Raw genomic sequence first — 22,350 nt, 5'->3', positions numbered from 1 at the left:
ATGGGCAGTACTGTTCATAAATGTTTTTTTTGTTGTTGTTTTAAGATGATGATTTATGACATTCTTGTTTTACATTTAGGTTGGTGGGTTCCTGTATACCTTATTAAAAGTCTGAATATGAGTCGGTTGTCTTGCTCACCTTAATTTGTCATGTTGTGTGAAAAGATGAATGAAAAGACCTTTTCTCCTTTCAGTTGCCTGGTTTCCTAGAACTCATAGTGGAATACTTCCGGAGGTGCTTGATCGAAATCTTCGGCATCTTAAAGGAGTACGAAGTCGGCTCTGTCGGCCAAAAGACTCTCCTCGAGCCGCCGCCCAGCAAAAAGGAGGACCTCCCCTCCAGCGAGTCGGAGGACGAGGGGGCGCAGGCGGAGGGGGACCAGGAGGAGGCGCGGTGCGAGGAGGAGGAGGAGGAGGAGGAGGAGGGGCCCGAGCCGCCGGAGGCGCCGCGGCCCGAGGTGGCGGAGAAGGAGGCGAGCGCGGGGCCCCAGGAGGGCCGGGGTGCCCCCGAGGGGGAAGAGGAGGAGAAGCCGAAGCAGGCCAGCAGGTTCGACAGGCTGCCGGTGAAGGTGGTGAAGAGGGAGGACGACTTCGTGGTGGACCGCTCCGACCAGCTGGGCCAGGCCCAGGAGTTCCACAGCGGCCTGCTGCACTGGCGGGTCGGCGGCGGGGACTCCACCGAGCACATCCAGACCCACTTCGAGAGCAAGATGGAGCTGTCCGCGCAGAGGGGGCGCCCCGGCTGCCCGCAGAGCTCGCGCCCCGAGCCCAGGACGCGGGGGCGGGCCGAAACGGAGGAGGGCGGCGCGCCGGAAGAGCCGGAGAAGCGCATCATGGCCACCATCGACGACGTGCTCTGCACCCGGGCCGGGGCCCTCCCGGAAGACGATCCGTTCCCGGCGCGCGCCGGCACCTTCCCCTTCAGGATCCACCACGCCAAGAGCCACTGTAACATCAGACTCCTGGAGGACGAGCCCAGGACTCTGGACGAGGCTCCCCTGTCCACTGTAGCCAGCTGGCAGGACTCGCTGACCAGGCGCTGCGTGTGCGTGTCCAACATCGTGCGCAGCCTCTCCTTCGTGCCGGGCAACGACGCCGAGATGTCCCGGCACCCGGGGCTCGTGCTCATCCTGGGCAAGCTGGTCCTGCTGCGGCACGAGCACCCCGAGAGGAAGAGGGCGCCCCAGACCTACGAGAAAGAGGAGGAGCAGGACCGGGGCCTGGCCTGCAGCAAGGACGAGTGGTGGTGGGACTGCCTGTCCGCCCTCCGGGAGAACACCCTCGTCACGCTGGCCAACATCGCCGGCCAGCTGGACCTGTCCGTCTACCCGGAGAGCATCTGCCTGCCCATCCTGGACGGCCTCCTGCACTGGATGGTGTGCCCGTCGGCGGAGGCCCAGGACCCCTTCCCCCTGGCGGGGCCGAGCTCCGGCCTCACCCCCCAGAGACTGGTGCTGGAGACCCTGTGCAAGCTGAGCATCCAGGACGGCAACGTGGACCTCCTGCTGGCCACGCCGCCCTTCAGCCGGCAGGAGAAGCTCTACGCCACGCTGCTGAGGTACGTGGGCGAGCGCAAGGTCCAGGTGTACCGGGAGATGGCGGTGGCCGTCCTGTCCAACCTGGCGCAGGGCGACACCCTGGCGGCGCGGGCCATCGCGGTCCAGAAGGGGAGCGTCGGCAACCTGATCGGCTTCCTGGAGGACGGGGTGACCGTGGCCCAGTACCAGCAGAGCCAGCACGGCCTCCACCACCTGGCCCCCCCGCCCATGGAGCCCCCCAGCGTCAACATGATGTGCCGGGCGGCCAAGGCCCTGCTGGCCATGGCCCGGGTGGAGGAGAACCGCTCGGAGTTCGTGCTCTTCGAGGGCCGGCTGCTCGACATCTCCATCTCCTCCGTGCTGAACTCGGCGGTGGCTGCTGTCATCTGCGAAGTACTCTTTCACATTGGCCAGTTATGACAGGAGGCGGGGCGGGGCCGACGTAGACGCGAGACGAGGGGGGGGAGGTGGGGAGGGGGGGCTGGGGTTTGCAGAATGAGCGGCGGTTTTCTATTTTTATTTAAATAAGGAAAAAAAAAAGAAAAAAAGTCTTTTTTTTGTTCTTGGTTTTTTTTCTCTCCCTCCTCCCCCCCCGCACCCGCCCCCCCGCTCTCTTGCCCTATTCATTATTTCCTTTTGGAATTTGGAGAAAAAGAAAAAATAATTTTAATACAAATATTTAATACTTGCCGTTTCACGTGTTTTAAATATTTTTTATTTTGTTTTGTGTTAACCAAAGCTGATGTCTCATTTTTTTGGGAGAAGGTGTTTCTTTCTTCCCTTGCTCTTTTTAACGGCTCAAGAGTTTTTCTGACTCTGTTCATACCGATTTCTCTCTTTTCTTTGGGTTTTTGGGAAGTGGATTCATGGACTTATTTAAATTCTGGAAAACGTCGTACAACGACGTTCTCGTGCCACTCGATGAAAACAGTCACTGATTTTACTGAGGATGATGAAATGTGTCCATCTCTGAATGAATCGTGCAATAGAATGTGGTTTGAAATAGGCTTGGAGGCTGGGGGAGAGAGACTAAGAGATGGGAATATTTTTTTATATCATGCAATACATGAGTTTGACCACCGGGGGACAGTGTTGCATTAGCTAATCAGCAAAAAAAACTCGTTTAAACGGTGAGGTAAAATCTGATTTCCTTCCACTTTAGCACTGTCATAGCAACACCTTGATAAACCTAAACCTTCCACAAAACAACAGCTTCTTTAATACTTGTATTATGTTTATTTTATTTTCTATATTGCCTGTGGGCTGACATGTATATAGAAGTTGTACATTGAACATACCCTCATATTTTTTTCTTTGTATTTTTGGTTAGTACGTTATTTTCTTTCTCAAAGATGTGGTAACTACAAAGTGATGGTAGTTTTTAATTATTATAATTATTATTAATGTTATTATTATAAATATTTTGTTATTCGGGTCATATCTTCTACTGAGGGTAAAAGTTCCTGTATGTAAAAAGTTGCTCTGTTCTAAGGAGAACAGCTGATCACAATAATTGCTTCCTTTAAGCAGATGTGGAAGTGATTAGGTCTTGGTGGTTACAACAAATGGTTATAAAGGAAAGAATAAGAACAGACTTCAAAGATTTTTTTTCAGTGAAACAAATCAGCATATTTGTATTTCTGATAATGTAGTTCAGACAACAAAAGCAGAACAGATTTGATGTAAATTCCTCCTTTTTCCTCTGGCTCAACAAATATCATTTATTCAGTATAAAATCTTTATACTATATGTTCCACATGTTAAGAATAAATGTACATTAAATCTTGTTAAGCACTGTGATGAGTGTTCTTGAATGCTTTCTCGGTAGTGGTCACAGAAAAGAGGACTGTATTGGAGAGAGCCAGTTCAGGGGGCATTTTGTTTGCAGGTAAATATGTAAGGACTTTGTCATCACTCAAAGAATATTTAGACAGTGCATATCGCCAGTTATTACCACTAAGGAAATGTGTATATTTACTGTAAACGACTATTTCACAGCACCTGTAAGTTTCTGCTATGTTATTGTATATGATATCAGAATCTGAAGTTCTGAAGACCAAAGTGAGAAACAAATAATAAAGAACAGGAAGTACAAGTTTTTAACTTTTCTCCACAAGAAAGTTTTTTTTTTATGCACTCGTGTTATTCTTAATCGTTTCCAGAGCAGAATAAACCAACTCTCCCAGCTGCAAACGATGAGAAGACGTTCTGTAGACATTTCCTCAGTGGTAAGAAAATCGTCACAAATGAACGCGGGTTACGCGGACGAGATGCGGGACAGGAGGTCGGCCACGTGTTCACGTAGGGAATTATCGTTCCTTAGCTGCCGGGAGCTGTCCAGGATGAATTCTATTCCAATCCATTACTCCGATGTAGAAATGTCACCCAAACATAACGGCACATGTAGTGTAACAGAGAAAATGGAATTGGACTTGTACACATTGACACCCTAATACAAAACCTCTTCAGCAACCAACAGACAGCCAGTGTCCACATTCGCAACAGACACGCCATACTGCCCACTAAGGCAAGACGAGCTGCTGCAATCACACAGGCAGAGGGCTGTCTTTGTGTGGCGCTCCACAATATGTTGAAGTGGGTTAAGGGGGGGTTGGTGGATAACAATCACATAAGAATTGGTTCCTGACAGTGGTTTTCCACCCCTGAATGCCCCTTGGCACCTGTGTCACTGTGTTTTCCAATGCTGTTTGATGATAGAGTAATGACCAGGCGCTCAGCTTGGACAGGACAATATTTATTAACAAAACATAAAGGACCGATACGTAAGGTTTCACTACTGTTAACAGGTATTTACAGGTATTCTGCCTTCTACAAACCAAAGAAACTCCAGCATTCAGCCCCTAAAAGCTTACCAGTAAACCAGTTTATACAAGGCAAAGGGAAAAGCTGCCTCCGGTTAAAGAGACGCAGATCCTGACCAGGACATAATGTCCATCTCTTAACGTGCTCGCAAGTAACTGGGAGCCAATTTCCCCGTTCTAATCAAGGCATCGCTAACATAGAAGAGACCTTTTTAGCTTAATTCCACAGTAAATGGCATCTGAATTACCGAATCACTACAATGGAAACCGGATGGCTTGTTGGTGCAGTGGTTACTATTGCTGCCTTGCGGCACTGGGACCCTGGGTACAGTTCCTGGGGTGCTGTCTGTATGGAGCTTGTATGTCCTCCCCATGTTTGTGTGGGCAACCTCCCACAGTCCAAGGATATACTGGCAGGTTAACTGGCTTCTGAGTAAATTGAGCCAGTTATTGATGAATAGTTTCATCGTCAGGGGTAAGTGTGAGCTTGTCTGTGTGTGTCCTGTGATGAACTGGTGTCCAGTCTGGGAGTATTTTGTCCTTGTGCCCATTGCTGGCTCCCTCCTGCCCCTGTACTGGATAAAGAGGTAAGAAAATGGACAAGATAAAAAAGCTAATTAAATAATAAGTCGCAAGTCCAGGGCTCTTGCAGAGCTTAGCCCACCTGGACAGAATGTGCCTTTGAGTCTGATTCGAACAAGGACTCTCACAGCACAATGTTGTTACAATAAGAAGGATGGTTGATGATGTATTCCTGTTCTATTCCTCTATTCCTCTATCAGTCATGGGGACCAGCATAATGGCCTCACCAAGTTACCAATAACATGCAGAAAGCTTTTCTTAAAGCAGGTGCACTGACCATTTTAATGTAAAGGTACATACATAGTTATAGTAGTTCGGGTAGGGAGCTGCGTCAGCATGCGAAGACTGCAAAGGAACAAGTAAAGGGTTTATTCCCTGCTGAAAAGAGAAGAAACACACAACCATTTGGCTGTGGAGCCTTCTTCGGTTGTGTGTGTGTTCATAGGTATGTACAACATGACATAGGTAAATGAATAAAGCTTACTGACATTTTGACTGACAGCAGGACTGATGACCAGAGATCTACTGTGAAAGTCTAGTGGTGTGGCTCCTCTTGGTAACAATACAAGCTGTACATCTGTGAGACTTGCTTTTTAACCAGGTACCAGGTTACAGATTCTGTGAATTCCTGTCTTAGGGCCTGAGCATGTCTTCTGCAAGGGATTTCCGTTTCAGAGAATAAAGGGAAGATTCTGCATTCGTTTCTGAACTATAATAAAATCCCTTTTTCTCACCTCGCTCCTGTGAGACAGGGAGTGAAGTGTGAACACCAAAAGGTTCATGAAATGATTCATGGTCACAGGTCAATGAGTGAAGCGCTTTCCTTTTGTTACAATGCAAAAGTGTAATGCCTTTTTAAAAAAAACAAAACAATAGAACATGTAAAACAGTTCCTATTCTTTTGATGAATCTTTGGATGTGATACACAATTAACATTTGCATTTCACAGTTTTGGCAGAAAGCAACCTTTTAGCATCATCTAAATCTGGAAAAAAAAGCCATTAATTCCTTGATATCCAGTGCCTCTGCTGTGTTGACAGCATTGGCATATTGGTGAACATGGACACATGCTGTAATATGTGGGCAGTGCAGTGGCTAAGGATCTGCGCCTGTGCAGACAAATTCCTAATACAAGAAATTGTATAGGGCCGATAAAGTGATCTTATCTTAATAGAGAGCTGAAAAACAGCTCTCCAAACTTTATCCACACTTGCTAGTATGGGTAGTATGTCCAGATGAATTACAGAATTCAAGGCCCCAGAGCTGAAACATTCTTTTTCTGTACCTGTCCAATTACAATTTGTAGATCACAGGTTGTGATAGTGGTCTGTCGTGCACGCTGGCCTGAAATAACGTGTAGAAGAAATCGAATCGCGGGAATATCCCCGTTTGGCCACAAAGGTGCTGTCTATCACTGCTGAGGAGGCCAGGCGTGGTGATGAGCTGAGCAGCGGAGCCATTTTTCACGTACAGTACCCTCCAGAAATACAGGGCCAATGAACTCAAAATGGTTATTTTCGCTGTATGTGCCAACAATTCAGATTGGAGATGAAAAGATGAATATGAATATGGGGCAAAACTACAGAATGTCTCTTTTTATATTATTTCTGGGTATTTATATGTTGTGCCATTTAAGAATAATGGCACTTTTTGTGTTCAATCCCCCCGGTTTCAGGTGAGGGTGGCAGGACAGTTGGCTGCCAGGAGTTTCTTATTGGTCAGGTGTTTCCCGTTGCATTGACTGTGCAACAGGACAGAGCTGCGAGTGTGTAGTGTTGGATTTAGCCTTCGCTGGTCCCTTTGAAATCAGGAGTCAGGAGGCCAAAGCCAACATGGAGACTAGAAAACTGTCCGCGGAAGGGAAGCAAACATTTTGGATGCTGAAGGAAAAGAAGAATTCAGTCAGAACCATAGCATTGAAACTAGGCATAACAATCAACAATTCGGAATATCCTGAAAAAGAAAGGACCCGCTGGTGTACTTCACAGTTGGCAATGACCAGGCTGGCCAAGGAATACAACTGCAGTTGATGATAAAATTAATCGCAGCTTTAAAGAAAAACAGAACAACCACCTCCCCAGTGCGAGGGTGAAGGTATCACAATCTACGGTTCACAGAAGACTTGGACTTGAGTTATGAAGGTCACACTGTCTCATGCAAACCTCTCTCGCCAACAAAAATAGAAATACCAGTTTACAATTTACTCAAAAGCACAGAGATGAGCCAGTAGAGCTGTCATGGACAGATGAGACAAATCTACATTTCTGCCCCAGTGATGGCGAGGTGAAAGTGTGGAGAAAGGAACAAACTGCAGATGATCTAGAGCACCGCCTCATCCGTGTAGCGTGGCGGAGGCAGTGTCGTGGCTCAGACGGGCATGGCCGCCTCTAGAACTGGCTCACGCGTCTTTATCGATGATGTAACTCATGATTGTAGCAGCAGAATCACTTCAGAAGCGCACAGAAACATCTTGTCCGCCTTGTCTGCAAGAAAATACCAGAGTTCACCAGGGGAATGCAAGCGGTCAACTGGCCAAGTCAATCTCCTGATTTAAATCCCATTGAGCGCGCATCCAGCTCCAGAGTGGGAGACTGAAATTAAACCCCCAAAATACAAACTACTATCCTCCGAAGGAATTAAAATCGGCTTTTTTTTTTTTCTGTTGGTCATCCTTGAAACGACACTTTTAAGCATCAAGAACGATAAAGGAATTAAAAGGCCATCACTTGTAAAGTGAACCGCCGCAGTGCAAACAATATGGTGACAAGTTGTGTGATAACTCAAAGTGTGATGTAGGGAAAAGCAGTCAGAGATAGCATCCTACACGCAGCACATATTCCACCCCGGCACACTCCCACGGGCTGCGCTGGGGGTGTCGAGACATTTCGTTTCACGAGGATGACTCACTGTAGCTGTCAGGCCTGCTTGCTGAGCTGTCAGGGATGAGGTGGGAGAGGAGAAGCGCAGACCTCACTACGCCTTTGAGATCGTGTGGTGGAGGGCGCAACGAGATTGATTCGGTTCACGTACCGTTACAAATACATCAGGGGTTCTGTCAAACGTAGAACAGCAGTGACCCCAAGAGCAAGCTTTATATAGGGGTACTGCGCTTGGCTGAGGACAACAACAGAGTGAATACATTTATAGGATCCTGGTGTAGCTGTGCGGATCCCCGTAGGAGTGAAATGAATATGTTTGGGTGGATGTCTGTAATGCCAGGTCATAGTTTCTTGTACTGTTTGCACAGAATGCTTTGTAAGTTTCTTCGTGCTGCATAATCAGACGATATAGTATTAGCACACCGTAACAACCCAGCCGTAGGGACGGGGCTGTCGAAACCCCAACCCCCCCCCTCCCCTAACAAGAGGTGAGCCAGGGAGCAGCTGCAGGCGTGAAGGCAGGGTGGAGGGAGTGAGACGACAATGAAACACGCAAGCAGGTCGGCGTGGAGCGCGATATTCGTACGTAAGACCGTGGAAGCGGGCAAGATGAGGGCCTGACCTCCTCCCGCACTTCTGCTTAAAAAAACATTTGAAAAAAAAACATCGGGGTTTGTGATGTTCGCTGTCAATTCGCAAGGACCCCAAATCTGTCACTCCCTCCTAATCCCCCCCCCCGCCTTTTGAGTTCCGTCGAACACTGGAATAAAACATGAAACGGTCTGTCGAGCAGGAGGACACACACACCAAGGACTAACATGAATGAAAAATTGACATTAATACTTCACAGCCCGTGTGTCCCATACTACTAATCTGTACTACTATATCAGTCCAAAGGTATGATTATATGAGGAAACTGCTGTTTTCTAGGCAAGTAGGAATGCTGTTTAATGCAGTACGAGGTCACTGCAGAGGGCAGTGGAGATGTCCCGCGTCGACAGGCTGAAGGAACTGAGCATTTCTAGCATTCGACAGAGAAAACGACGACGGGACCTGACTCAAGTAGTCAAACTCACAATGACAACCCAACAGACTAACACCTGCCAAATGACCAGATGGGCCAAATGGTGTCCTTTTATTTCTAAGTGTTCTTGTGACTCTTGCAAATATCTTTAGTGCTTTCTAAGACACAAGATGGTGTGCCGTGCAACCAGCGGGGCTAAATTCTGGAAATGTTCCACTCAGTCAGATCACTTTAATGGCCATATACAATTTCTTGCATTAGGAATTTGTCTTTTCGCAGACCCCAGCTTGCTCTCCTTGAGACACAGACACACAGGCGTGGAGAGAAGCTTGGGGTCAGAGCGCAGGGTCAGCCATTGTACAGCGCCCCTGGAGCAGTTGGGGTTAAGGGCCTTGCTCAGGGGCCCAATGGAGTAGGATTCCACTGCCACCTGTGGGATTTGAACTGGCAACCTTCCAGCCACAGGCGCAGATCCTTAGCCCGTTAACATATGTTTTTCCCAAACAATCGCTACTGTACTGAAAACTAAGATTTTTTCTATCGCAATTTATACTTGTCATACTGTAGATATAAATATCACACCCAACATTTCTGAAAATGATGAAATTATATTTAATTTGATAACTTAAAATTCCACAAGTGCAGTTATTAAACCGTGTCCGATTGCTGTTAATATTTTGTGTGTGCAAATCTAAGTGACCAAATTCAGAACGTACTGTAACTGTAATAGAGAATCCCATTCAACGCAACTGTCCTTTTTCGTATCCCACAAAAGAACCTGAAATAAATAGACTCAAACTTTGAATTTAATTCACAGATGTGAAGTTTATTTATACGCACTACTCACCATATCCTCATTTCAATAAATACAATCAGTTGTTATTCACAAAGTATTTGTGGGGGAAAAAAAACAGAGAAATTAAAAAATCCATAGAATGTAAAATGCTTGGAAACCTTGGGATTACTCACATTTAATCTTTCTGCTTCATCCTAGTCTTTAAAAAAACAACTGTTCCTGATGATACGGTTCTCCCTGCTTGTACAAGAGGGAAGACACAGTGTTCAGCTGGAAGGTTGTGACTTCTGGTTTTTAGCTTGACAGAAATAAGTCTTTCAGAATGATATTTCATACTCGTGTCCAAAACACACTGTGTCCTACTGTGTGAGCTGCTCTGTGTTTGTAAAAGTCACTCGGTTTATCAGTGACTTTGCTAAAAGGCACTAAGCCCTCTGGCTGTTTCAGAAAGTCCTTCTCCACGGCACAGAAGGACATGAAGGACAAGAGAACTGGGTCCCCAGATGTCGTCAGGCCAGCAGCTCACAGGCGGAAAGAGGGAAAAAGGATGCTACAGTCACAAAGATCATGTCATTTCACTTCGACTTGAAGAGAGACTCCCAGCTGAAGGGATTTTCATTTTCCTGGCCGCCGTCGTTTCTTGAGATAGCTGGGAAGATCGACTGCATCTTTTCCCGAAACTCTTTCAACTGTCAGAGAAAAGCATTTCAGGTTTGTAAGTGCACAGACATTACAGACATTTTTTGCAGTAGAAGTTCAAGAGGCGTGCTATAAAACCTCTTTATCAATTTCAGCTTTAAAACAAGGATAAATACTGCCAGTGTTTCAGAGCAATAGTTCTTCCTCACGGCATGATGGGAGAGCACATGTGGTCCTAAATGATGGCAATATTCTTTTTTTAAAAATAGTTAGCACATTGCAGCGAACCACTAGCTGCCATGAAGGAATGGACCTTTTCTTCTGAATCTGTGCCTGCAGACGCTGTTATAGGAGCAAACGTTTTCTTCTTTGAAAGAAGCAGCAAAATGCAATCAAGAAGAGTTTAACGTGCAGTTACAGAGGATGGATAAAATCATGGGAATGAAAAGGCCACATTATACAATTAACAGATACATGGAAACACATCTAGATTCTCACCAGAAATGCAAGTATAGCAGTTCTAACACTTGAAACATGTAAAGAAAGTTACAAATGAGAGACGTTTGAACATCATGACTAAGAACCTGTCTTTGGTTTTCTATACCAAATGCTTGTAAAGGCCTTGTGTTATCATTGATTTTGCTGCTGACTTGATCAATAATTCTGAATCTTTAAATCAATCAATAATCTTCTCTGATCCAGGCTAAAGGGGAATTTAGTTGCCTTGTTTGCATTCCCTCTAGAAAAGCAATATCTTTCTTGTTCTTTTAGGGAGTGGTGACCAGCAATGAGTACAGTCTTCACAGTGAGACCAAGTACCACATTATGTGATTTTAATTTTACTTCTCTTAACTTGAATCCTACACTTATATATATACAAACATATTATTAGACATTATATTGATCCTCCGTTCTGTGCTACATAAGGAAAGTGATGATTCAACATAAAACCACTTATCGTTCAGATGAGGAAAGCGATTAGTCAACATAAACCCTGTTATCTTACTCATAATGTGCTTCTAGTTCAATACCACCAATATTTTACATCCTGAAACCCGCGGTTTTGCTGCTTGCACACAGCCCTGGTCAACCATCACTAGGAGTGAGACTCCCCTGTAAAACCTTAACATAGATAAATGTAAATTTAATTTGCCAGAAGTCTGCCCGGATCTGAATTTCTTCTGTTCCTTCTAGTATTACTCATAGTGTACTTCTTGTATTAGGTGAGAATGAGCCCACTGCCTGTACCATGTATTGATAAAAATAATCAGTACTCATAGGTACAAATCAATAGTCCCAGTACTGATCCCTGTGGTACCCCACTAATTAGCTCAGTCCAGCCAAGGTAACACCTGTACGGAATCGTTAGAGCTTTCACATATTAAAACACATTCTGAAAGCTCATATAAAATCACTTATAAAAAAATTCATTACCACAGACAGGTAGTTCAGAGAATTAAAACAATGTCTAAACCAGGACTGCTCAAATTCTGACCCTTTCCATCCCAGTTGATTGCCAAGTTTGAACACAGCCTGTGTCCTTACATACTGATCGTGAAAATGACAACTCGCACAGTGGTGCTGCTTGCTGTGCCCGGTTTCCGCTACAGATTGAAGAGGCCACAACTGAAGCAGCACTTAATACTCTGAAATACAGGGGTTCAATTACAAATACTGAGAACACCCCCAACAGAGCATGACATACACATGTCAAAATAAAGAAGCTCCATGTTGCAGTCAGGCAATCCTGTGCTGTTTTGGCTCTCCTTATTTCTCTTGTGATGAACAGAGGACATAAACCTTCAGGTTAATATCAGCTAAGCATTCATTTTTGATGAATGCTTAGTCTCTCTCACACCTGAAGAAGGCTCCACGGCCAAAACATTGTGTTTTCTCTCTTCTTTTTTTCAGCATGGAATAAACCTATTACTTGTTCATTTTTGATGCCAGATGCGCATGTTTTGACATCTATCATCTGCATTGACACATTCTAATGGGTTTATGAAAAACCCTTCATATTGGCATTAGCATATTTTAATTTAAAAAAGATCCACAAAACGTACATTGGAGAAATTCGCTTTTTCGGTAACCATTTCCTTTCTCGGTAACCATTTCCTTTCTCAAGTGGAATTTACAGAAACCTACATACAGTATGTACACCATTGACTACTCTCACGCATTAATGACTCACTTTGGCTTTTAGTGAGCGAGGTTATTTTGAGCGCTGTAAGTGGTGAAGTGTATTCTTTCGCTGGTGGGAGTGAGTCAGGCTCCAGCTGGCTGGGGGACTGGAGAGTGGAGGAGTGTGGTGAGAGGCAGGAAAGTCAAACACCTTCTAGGAGACAGGAGCCATCACTGCACACGGCCCTGCTCAGCTGTCACTAGGAGGGAGACTCCCACCACTGCACACAGGCTTCCCCAGCCATTACTGGAAACCAGTCTACACTACTGTAGAGATGCTTGTTCGGTTATCACTGGAAACCAGTCTACACTACTGTAGAGATGCTTGTTCGGTTATCACTGGAAACCAGTCTCTATAACTGGAAAGAGTTTCAGTTATCACTGGAAACCAGTCTCCGTTACTGTAGAGATGCTTGTTCAGTTATCACTGGAAACCAGTCTCCATTACTGGAAAGAGGCCTGCTCAGCTATCACTGGAAACCAGTCTACACTACTGTAGAGATGCTTGTTCAGTTATCACTGGAAACCAGTCTCCACTGCTGGAAATAGACCTGCTTAGTTATCACTGGAAACCAGTCCCCATTACTGTAGATATGCTTGTTCAGTTATTACTGAAAACCAGACTCCATAAATGTAAAGAGGAAACCAGTAAGCACAAAACCTCCCCAGAGTACTTCAATTGTACAGTCAATGTTTATCAGTTATCACTGTTTCTCATCCTACCCTGTGCTCCTCACAGTCCAACTGTGCTGAACCTAAGCCACTTAACAACCCTGGTCTTCTTATTATTCCCTCCCAGAACAGTGTTCTTCAGACGATTTGGAGAACAAAAAAGTTCCCAAAAGCTTTCATATTTTTGAAGTAACAATACCATTTTATTTCTGTACCGTTACAAAACTGAAATTGAATTTCCAACTTTTTAACAGCCGAACCAGATTTTGTTAGACGTTCGTAGTTCAAATACGAGGGGTTATGTAAATAAGGGGTCCAAGCCTGGGCGTGACTTCAGGACTTGGTTTGGGAAACATCGAAGTCACCCCAGGAAAATCGCTTCTGACAAGGTGTCTCGGAGCCGACTGCGGGGAGGTACAAGAGCCAGGGGCGCAGCTCAGTCTCGCAAGGGCCTTGCTGCCCGCAAGCAAGCTTGCCGACCAGAGCTCCATTCCTCACATTCCCTGACGTGCAGCTTGACAAGGCTTTTTCAAAGGCTATTTGTTGTCTCGGCAGTTTATGCTGCATGTGACAAATACCGATGAGCAGAAATAACTGGAAGAGGTCCGACGTCGGAAAAAAAAAAAAAAGAATTCCCTCCCAGAAACATGAACGGTACAGTGTCAACCTTTCACTTTAGCCTTGGGATGAGGGGCTGTGAAGAAAGCTTGTCTGGAACACACAGCCCCCAGATAATCACCACGAACAATGGAGTACTTTGTGTAATTTAACATTAAACAACAGAATCAAGATCTTTCTTTTGCCAACTTTGAGAGTAATACTCCACTATAATATGATGTCTATCTCACATCTGTGATCGTCCCATATCTAACCAGGTAACCAGAAAGGTACTGTTATTGATGTTCTTTTTCCCTGACAAGAGATTATTAATCTTTTATTTTTAAAATTATTTTATATATATATATTATTATTATAAAGAGAAAGTAGAATATCGCCATTAATATATAGTGAAATTCCAAAGTTGGACAACCCGTGCAAACAGACGCGAAGGATCAGAAAAGGCAATGGAACAGTAAAAAGGGAATAATATTCCCTTTGCCCGTCTTGTCTGCAGCCCCTCTTCACCAGCTACCTTTGTCTGCTCATAGGCTGTTTAAGACCCTGGATTTCCAACACCCAATACCCCAGGCTGGCCTGTCTGCTCCTCTTCGGCTGGACTCCTGGTAGCTTGGTTTCTCCTTGCCACCCATGTGGGCGAACCCCCTCCCTGGTACCCGAGGAACAGGGAGCTCCCTGCCCGACGTCCTGCCCCCCCCAGCTCCTCCACCCACCCTGCTCGGGCTCCACCGAGAGGCTGTACAACTTCTCATTATTTTCGTTTAGTTACTGTAACTCAGAAGCCTTTTATTTCAGTTCTTGAAGCTCATCATGGGAATGCCATTTGTGACATTTTATGAACAGCTGCCTTTCCTTTTATATGTGTTGATACTTGATATTGATATACACTGTTTTGTACTTGATATATTGGATAAAGGGCATCGTCTTAAAGGGGATCTGCAGGGCTATTTTTGTATTTTTGGGCTAGAAAGAATCGGCATTGATGAGTGCGTTTCAAACCGCAAGTAAAAGTTACACAGTAGCTGGTAAAAGCTCCAATTCACATCACGATTCTGATTCAATTTCCAGGTATGCGCAGCAGCATGTTCTACGATTCAGAATGAGGCAATAAAACACCTGGGGAGCTAGAGCGGCCCTACGGCATTGTAAACTAGCAGGGCTGCGGATACAACTCTTTTAATCCGGTAGAAATATTGCTTTCGACTTCGAGAGGGTTTTACCGATAAACGGACCTTACTTGTTCACTCCGCCTGCAGGTCGCGTTGGAGACTTTCTGCAGTGAAACGTCTACTGCACAACCCATCTTTATTTGCTCGTACATCGCATTACATCGGCCGTTACAGTGACTAGTGAGCAGGAACGGCTGCGTCACGTCAGTTGGTGGGGAACTTGAATGCGAGTTTGCAACAACATGGCAACGTACAGTACCTTCACAAAGTCCAGGGTTTTGTGCTTCATTTGGAATTTGTCATTTCTTTCCATCGTGTCAATGAATTTATTCTGTTACCGAGGCTTAAGAACCGGTCTGAGAAACTGGGACTGCGGTTAACTCCCTTTTAATAATATTCAGTCTTTTTCCCTTTAATTTCAGATTCGCTGCCTCCCCATACAAGATAACCATCTCATTTTTTACAACATACAGTGCAACAGATCTAACCTGGAACACTGTCCGGGGTCATGGTGCTTTAAGAATGAGCCCTCCCAGCGGATATTAATACCTCTCACCTCTCTGCGATGCTAGAAAGCAGAACCAATCAAACAGACTTCTAATTTACACTAACCTACACACAATCCAAGTTAACAGCCAGAGGTAGCTAGGTGTTAGGGCTCATCAGCATTCCACAGATAAGAGAACAGTGAAAAAGGCATGCTTTCTCAGACAGTTGAAAAACTTTGGTCTATCCTCAACTGTCCTTAGCACATTTTACAGGTGCGCTATTGAGAGTGTGCTCAGGTGTGGGGTTACAGTGTGGTTTGGCAGCAGCTCGTTGTCTGACCGGAAAGCGTTACAGGGGGTGATCAGGTCAGCCCCGTCCATCACCGGAGTACAGCTCCCCTCTACTGTGGACATTTTTGCATCTCGCAGTCTCAGGAAGGCTGGACGTGTCGCTAAGGACACCAGTCATCCTGGTTTCCCACTTTTCCCCCCCCTTCCCTCTGGTAAGTGGTATAGGAGCATAAAGGCACGAACCTCCAGATTCAGAGATCCAGATTCTTCCCACAAGCTGTCAAATTGAGGTTTTTTTTTTTTAAGCTGTTTGTTATTTAACTTGCTGTTGTTGCTGTTGCTGCTGCTGTTCTGTGTTGTTTTTGGCGATTCCTTTAATGTCTTTGTATGGGAGCATGCGTGCAAAGAAGCATTTCACTGCACTCGGGCATTCTGTGTGACAACTAAACTGGACTGAACTGCAGAACCGTGTCTCAGGAGAAACAAGGCCACAGAAGCCTCAATGCGCCGACGGGCTCGCGTGCGAACACTCACGCTGTGGACCCCCAGCGCTTTCCAGGCAGCGCAGCTGATGAGGCCGACCCCGCCGCAGGCCCACAGGGAGCCCCAGCCCAGAGCCCGCAGGGCCAGGGAGGCCCCGCTCTCCGGCACCGCCGCCGTGGCTGTCACCCCCTGCAACAGAGAGAGGACGACACAGCACAGGGTCAGCCCAGCTGCCGGCACTTCCTGCTTCCCACTGCCGCGGAGCTCGGAGCGGAGAAACCGGCCCGGCCGAGCTTGCACCCAACTCGCAGGCGGAATAATGCCCCCCGAGAATCAAGCGCGCTGGAAAGGTCTGCGGGGCGTGTTGGCCACAGCACGGGGAGGCTGGGACCCCCATGCAGAGTGAGGAGGAGGGGTGCAAAAAGATACAGTATATGCGACGCAGAGAAGGGGATCACTTAGGTATTTATAGCATCTTAGGTAAGAAATGATGTCAAGGTGTGATTGCAAACTACTGACAGCTGAGGCTGATTGAGCCTGGCTGTTCATCCCTCCCGAGCCTTCACTATAAACTCCATTTAGCACCGGAACATGAAAAACTTTAACAGGATGTTTCCACATAAAAAATGCTGTTCTACAGGAGACTGTCTCATGTCAGGCATTCTTTCAATGACAGCGGATATTGTTTGGAGATTTGGGAGTCTTACTGCAGATGGGAGTTGTGATACTTCAGCCATGTCTGGTTTGTGTCCCATTATGTCTCAAGTCAAAGCCTTCAATTCACACATCCATCCATTCTCCCTCTGCTCGCCCTAGTCGGGAATGGTGAACTGCGCTGAAATGGTTCAAATTGATTTATGCGTTGTTTTTCTGCTCTCAAATTGTTCCCATCCTAAAGCACAGTACAGTCTTACAGCGATTCCGGCCCACGATGCACAGTAAATCCTGGATAAAGGGCAAGAGTGGGGCAGCCCAGAAGATACTCTTGTTTTGCATTCTCCTTGGATGAAAGCACATTTCACAGTGTAAGCGGAGCTGGAAAAGAGAGGGAGGTACAGTAGATACATTTCGTGAGCTTAAGATGATCTTGTACTTTTGATGTGACGGGGTAACAAAAAACTTATCTCCTTGATTTTATTTTATTGAGCCATTTTTGTGTATTTTTTATCTTGTTCTCAACACCTGGAAGTCCTCCTAAATAAAGCTGTTCTTCCCAGCCTACTCCACTGTAATTGATGATAAAATATATTACAGTCACATGCCCCTCTCAGAGAACGAAACCCTATTGGCTCTGCAGTGTTCTCTTTTTTTCCCACGAGCCTTGATCATATGATTTCTGAAAGGCTGTCCAGCCTGACCGAAGTGTGAGATGATACAACACAGGACATCCTTAAGGGCTCCAGGACAGGAAATTAGTTCCAGGACAGAGACAGGACCTCACTGTCTGAAACACAGCTTCTCGTGTGCTTTATGTTGTTATCAAGCGAAAGAAAATTGAACATAAAACCACATACTTCTCTGTTGAAAATCCAATTTTACCACATTAAAAGCATATTTTCCCCAAATTGATGTTTACAATGATGGAACTTCAGCTTAAAAATAGTTTTCGGAAAACAAAGAGTACACTGTGTGGTCTGCGCCTTAAAAATGAAATCAACTTTGCAAGATCCTTTCTTCAAATCACAGTTTCTCAATATATGCAAGAATAAATCTGCCATTTCACAGCTCTCATTTCAGAAGAAATGTGTGGATTAAAGCTTTGAAATAGACCAAGAAGGCATAGGCAGTCTATTTAAAGTCCTGAACGACATCTTTTTAATTTTTTTCTTGCTCATCAAAATTAATCTGCTTGCGCATAAACTCAAAATATACTACCAACCATTTGAATTTTTCACCGTAATAATAAATATAAAATTGGAGTAAAATGCATTCTAATGTTTGTTAATCAATGTATTAGCCACAGCCTTGTGTTTAAATAAAAAAAAATGTAAATAGTTGAACAAAAAAAAACATTATTCTTTGGTAAGTCAGTCACTGACTGTGTACAAAAAAGGCTGTGTTCAGATCCTTTCCAAATGCATCCAATCAGGTAAAGTCTTCACTGGGCTCATATCAAGGAACAGAATTGCTCAATTCGAACAGAAGGAGGTGTGCGCTGAAGTATTTATTCACTCAGATCTATATGTTATCAACACAGGCATCAGCTAATAAGGAAGGCAGCATGGATCTGTGATTAGAACTCTAGACTTCAGACCAGAGGGTCATGGGTTTGGCTCCTAGGTGCTTTTGTAAACATAACAAAGGATTATGTTCAAATATCTAATAAAATTACTCAGGGTGGCTACATGTCGGGCAAGATGGCTGGAACCTGTGCTTCATAGTCCTGTAGAAATCTCCATCTGGTACTAAGGCAGCACCTCTCTTTGTTCATCCAAACTCTAACAAATATAAAAAAAGGTATTTACTGATGTACACAACTTTCTTTTTTTCGCAGCGAGTGGATTTTTTAGTTCTCAACACAAAGGAGCCAGGTGGTTAGGTTTAAGACTCTACCCGACGCTGGACTACTCATATCACACTGTGCATGAAAGCAGGGTGACTTGTTGAAGAATCAAATCAAAGCTGAAGTGAGACCCATCAGAGACCCATCCTACTCTATTTCTCTATGATCCCAAGCCAGTTCTGGCTATAACGGGTACAAACCCCCACAGCCTCACTTTTAAATCCTCTTGAAACCCACCAGGAAAGGCAGGATTTAGAGTAACCACTCTGCAGCCACTGGAATCACAATAGAGTCATCAGATTAATCCATACACAACTAAACAATTTCCCTTAAATTAATTACTACAAAACACGTATGTATTATAGTATGTTGCTGGTATTGTATGTTATCTTTTCAGTTGTTTCATTTTTCTTGTGTTTTACAAACAGGGCTACTTAAAATTGATTAAATAAAAAGGCCACATAACAGAAAAAGACCACCTTGTCTCTGTTCATTTTTTCAGAAAAATTACATTTCTATAATGCACTATAATGCACATTTCTATAAGGAGAAACCCGAAACATGCGGTTGCGGATAAGTTACTGTAGGTTACATTAGTGTGTGCTGAATTTAACCAGGCAAACGATTTTTTTTTTTAATATTTGAAATAAACATGATTTCCCCGTGAAGACTTGCAATAGAGGACTTTGCTTGTCGCTCCGGTACGTACTTTACTGAACCACTCCGGGCTCCTCTTCCTCGCCACGGCCAGCGTCGTCCCGAACCCCGCCAGCACTCCGGCCGAAGCCACGGCGCCAAGGAAAAGGCCACCTACAGTAACAACCCAGGGGACGTCATGAATGGAATGGATACTTCATTCCAAGACTAACAGCCAAACCAAAAATTCATTTTACAGGAGAGTTTCAATCTCAAATCAGCAAATGACATCAGGAATGAAAATAGCATTTGTCCAAACCCAACGTTTAGAGATTTGGGAGTCTTACTGCAGATGGGAGTTGTGATAATTCAACAATGTCTGGTTTGTGTCCCATTATGTCCCAAGTCAAAGCCTTCAATTCACACATCCATCCATTCTCTCTCTGTTCAGCCTAGTCAGGGGAATGGTGAACTGCGCTGAAATGGTTCAAATTGATTTATGCGTTGTTTTTCTGCTCTTTCTGCCACCTAACAACAACACAGGGGACTTCATGAATGGAATGAATACTTCATTCCAAGACTAACAACAAAACCAACAATTGATTTTACAAGAGAGTTTCAATCTCAAATCAGCAACTAAGATGCAATGACATCAGGAAAGAAAATAACATAAGACCTGCGTTTCCCAGGATCGAAAGCAACAAACCCAGCTTGGCAGTCCTTTCTGTCCAGTGCAGAACTTGTAAAATCCTAAGTCACTGAGAAAGTCCATTCAGGATGACAACTTTCTACACCTTGCTGTGTCTTGCAATGTCAACGTACTGAGAAGCCACGCGTAGTTCCGAGTACGACTAGCTCAAAATAAAAAGGGAGTAACCGCCTACTTAGAAGAAGGAGTATACACATATAAATCCCAACCTTTTAATAACATAAGCTTGTTTTCTTCACTTTCGCCTGACGCTGCAGTACATTCAGCACTGACTTTGCTAAATCCTTCTTCTTGCGGGGCTGTCATGCCGGGAGTAGCGTTGTTCCTACACAGAAAGTCTTCCGACGACAACAACAGGTACTAAGAAACATTCCTAGGGACAACTCACGTCGTATTTAAAAGACGATTGTTTTCTTACTTACTGTGAATTTGACCTTTAATTGCCATTTGAGGCTCTGTGCCTTAATTTCGATCCTTTGGGAGATTTTAAAACTATTCATTTTTTTTGAAAATATGTTAACGCAATTATGCGCAAAATGGACTTCATATTCTACTCGGGCAATAAATAAAAGCAAACATTATAAAAGGAAGTTAGAGGAGGTGGGTATGTTTTTTTTTTGGCTTAATCGTTGCATATTAGGTATGTAACGATATATAAATACAACTCTAATATTGTTGTTATTATTATTATTATTATTATTATTAATAATAATAATAATAATAATAATAATAATAATAATGAAAAACTTTATTTTATATAGCGCCTTTAAAGGTGGCGTCTCAAAGCACTTTACAGAATGACAACAACAATAAATAAAAAGAATACACATGATATAACACAGTTACAATATATACAGGAGACCGTGGATGGTGGTACTACGAAAAGCAGGGGGGTGAAGAAAGGAACCAGTTAAGTAAAGGCTTTTCTAAAGAAGAGGGTTTTGAGTCTGGATTTGAAGGAGTTTAGAGAAGGTGACTCTCTGATATCCTTGGGGAGAGAGTTACAGAGCTTGGGGGCATAACAGGAGAAGGCCCTGTCGCCCATACAATGTAGACGGGCTTGGGGGACAGTAAGGAGAGCAGAATTAGAAGAGCGAAGGTTGCGAGGTGGGGAGTAGGGCGATAATAGTTCAGACAGGTACTGAGGTGCCAAGCTATGCAGAGCCTTATAGGTGAGCATGAGGATTTTAAAGTCTACGCGGAATTTGACCAGAAGCCAGTGCAAGGACTCCAGGATAGGAGTAATGTGAACACTTGCACTAGACCTGGTCAGGATTCTGGCTGCTGAATTTTGGACGTACTGCAGTTTGTTCAGAGTAGATTTAGATACCCCAGCAGGAAGAGCGTCTAATATTGTTTTTAAACGGAGGGACTCATACATTTTCCAAAACAAATTAACTGAAAATACTTCAGGATGTGGAATTGAACTGCGTTTCGCGCATTTGTGCTAATAACCAGGGCCCCTCGTACGGTACACTGAGAAGAAGGAGCCGTTATAATAGGACGCTAAGCGCGTGGGGAAAGGTGTGTGAATGTGTTCGGTTTATCGGGGTGTCGGGAGTTGTAGTCCCCCCCCATCAAACCTCGCGTTCTCTCGGCACGGAGGGCGGGGCCGTGAAGTACTCCACTTCCCGTGATCCCCCGCGCTGCCTCCTCCAAGGCGACTTGGCCGCCTTGTTTATTAGTTGCAGCGAGCTCCGGATTGCGTGAAGGTGGCGGCAGTGGGAATGCGTTTTCCTTTCGGACGATTAAAACGACAAACGTTCCCGTTTTTGGCATTCGAGCTGACGATGTTGCAACTTTTAAAAGCGTGCTGGGATGGAAGCGTAGGAAATAGCTTTCGAGGCGGTGTTTCTGTGACAATGCTACAGGAGGTTAGTGGCGCATTGGTTCGGAGATGTGGATGAGGGCGGTCGGAGCGCAGAAGCTGTGGTAAAAAACCAGAGCATTTCGTACAGATACGCGCTGGGGGCTGTAAATCTCCCCCCCCCCCCCGCCCAGTTCTTACTGCACGGATGAAGCCATTTTTATGCATATGTTTATAAAACGCGTCCTTCACGCTTTTCTCCGTCTGGAGTGAAGATGTGGCTCTTAGTTTTAACTGCTGCTCGGAGCAAACCAGGATAACGTGTGGATTAAAAAAAAAAGGGAAACACCTCCTCCAGGGATCGGCTCGGGAGACGCATTACTCGCTTATCAAAGCGAAACGGCAGCGGCGATATCGGAAGGACCCCGTGCCTGTCACTGAACACTTCAATCTTATCTGATTGTACGCGCAAGTTTTTTTTTTTAAGGGTACTTTTTAAAAGGTGGACGGGCG

General features: G+C 44.9%; 2 protein-coding genes across 6 annotated transcripts in view; one reads left to right on the top strand and one right to left on the bottom strand.

Moving 5' to 3' along the window:
* arid1b (AT-rich interaction domain 1B) overlaps positions 1-3,641 on the top strand; it is a 238,150-nt gene extending 234,509 nt beyond the window's left edge. For all 5 annotated transcript variants that reach the window (XM_088626617.1, XM_088626616.1, XM_088626619.1 and 2 more), the window contains one exon: positions 195-3,641. In XM_088626617.1, the coding sequence (XP_088482743.1) occupies positions 195-1,958 (1,764 nt within the window). In that variant the 3' untranslated portion in view covers positions 1,959-3,641. The remainder of the gene's footprint in view (positions 1-194) is intronic.
* Positions 3,642-9,650: 6,009 nt separating this feature from the next.
* tmem242 (transmembrane protein 242) lies at positions 9,651-20,392 on the bottom strand. The gene is made up of 4 exons (XM_088626594.1): positions 20,240-20,392; positions 19,395-19,495; positions 16,234-16,371; positions 9,651-10,330 (listed from the first exon to the last, which is right to left on the bottom strand). Exons 1-4 carry the CDS (start codon positions 20,334-20,336, stop codon positions 10,217-10,219), a joined length of 450 nt encoding a protein of 149 aa, XP_088482720.1. The 5' UTR covers positions 20,337-20,392; the 3' UTR covers positions 9,651-10,216.
* Positions 20,393-22,350: the final 1,958 nt, after the last annotated feature.

This window comes from Lepisosteus platostomus, chromosome 3, assembly GCF_059453375.1.
Source record: "Lepisosteus platostomus isolate fLepPlt1 chromosome 3, fLepPlt1.hap1, whole genome shotgun sequence".
Classification (NCBI taxonomy): domain Eukaryota; kingdom Metazoa; phylum Chordata; class Actinopteri; order Semionotiformes; family Lepisosteidae; genus Lepisosteus; species Lepisosteus platostomus.
The sequence above is the reverse complement of the archived record's forward strand: the minus strand, read 5'-3'. Positions and strand labels throughout refer to the sequence as shown.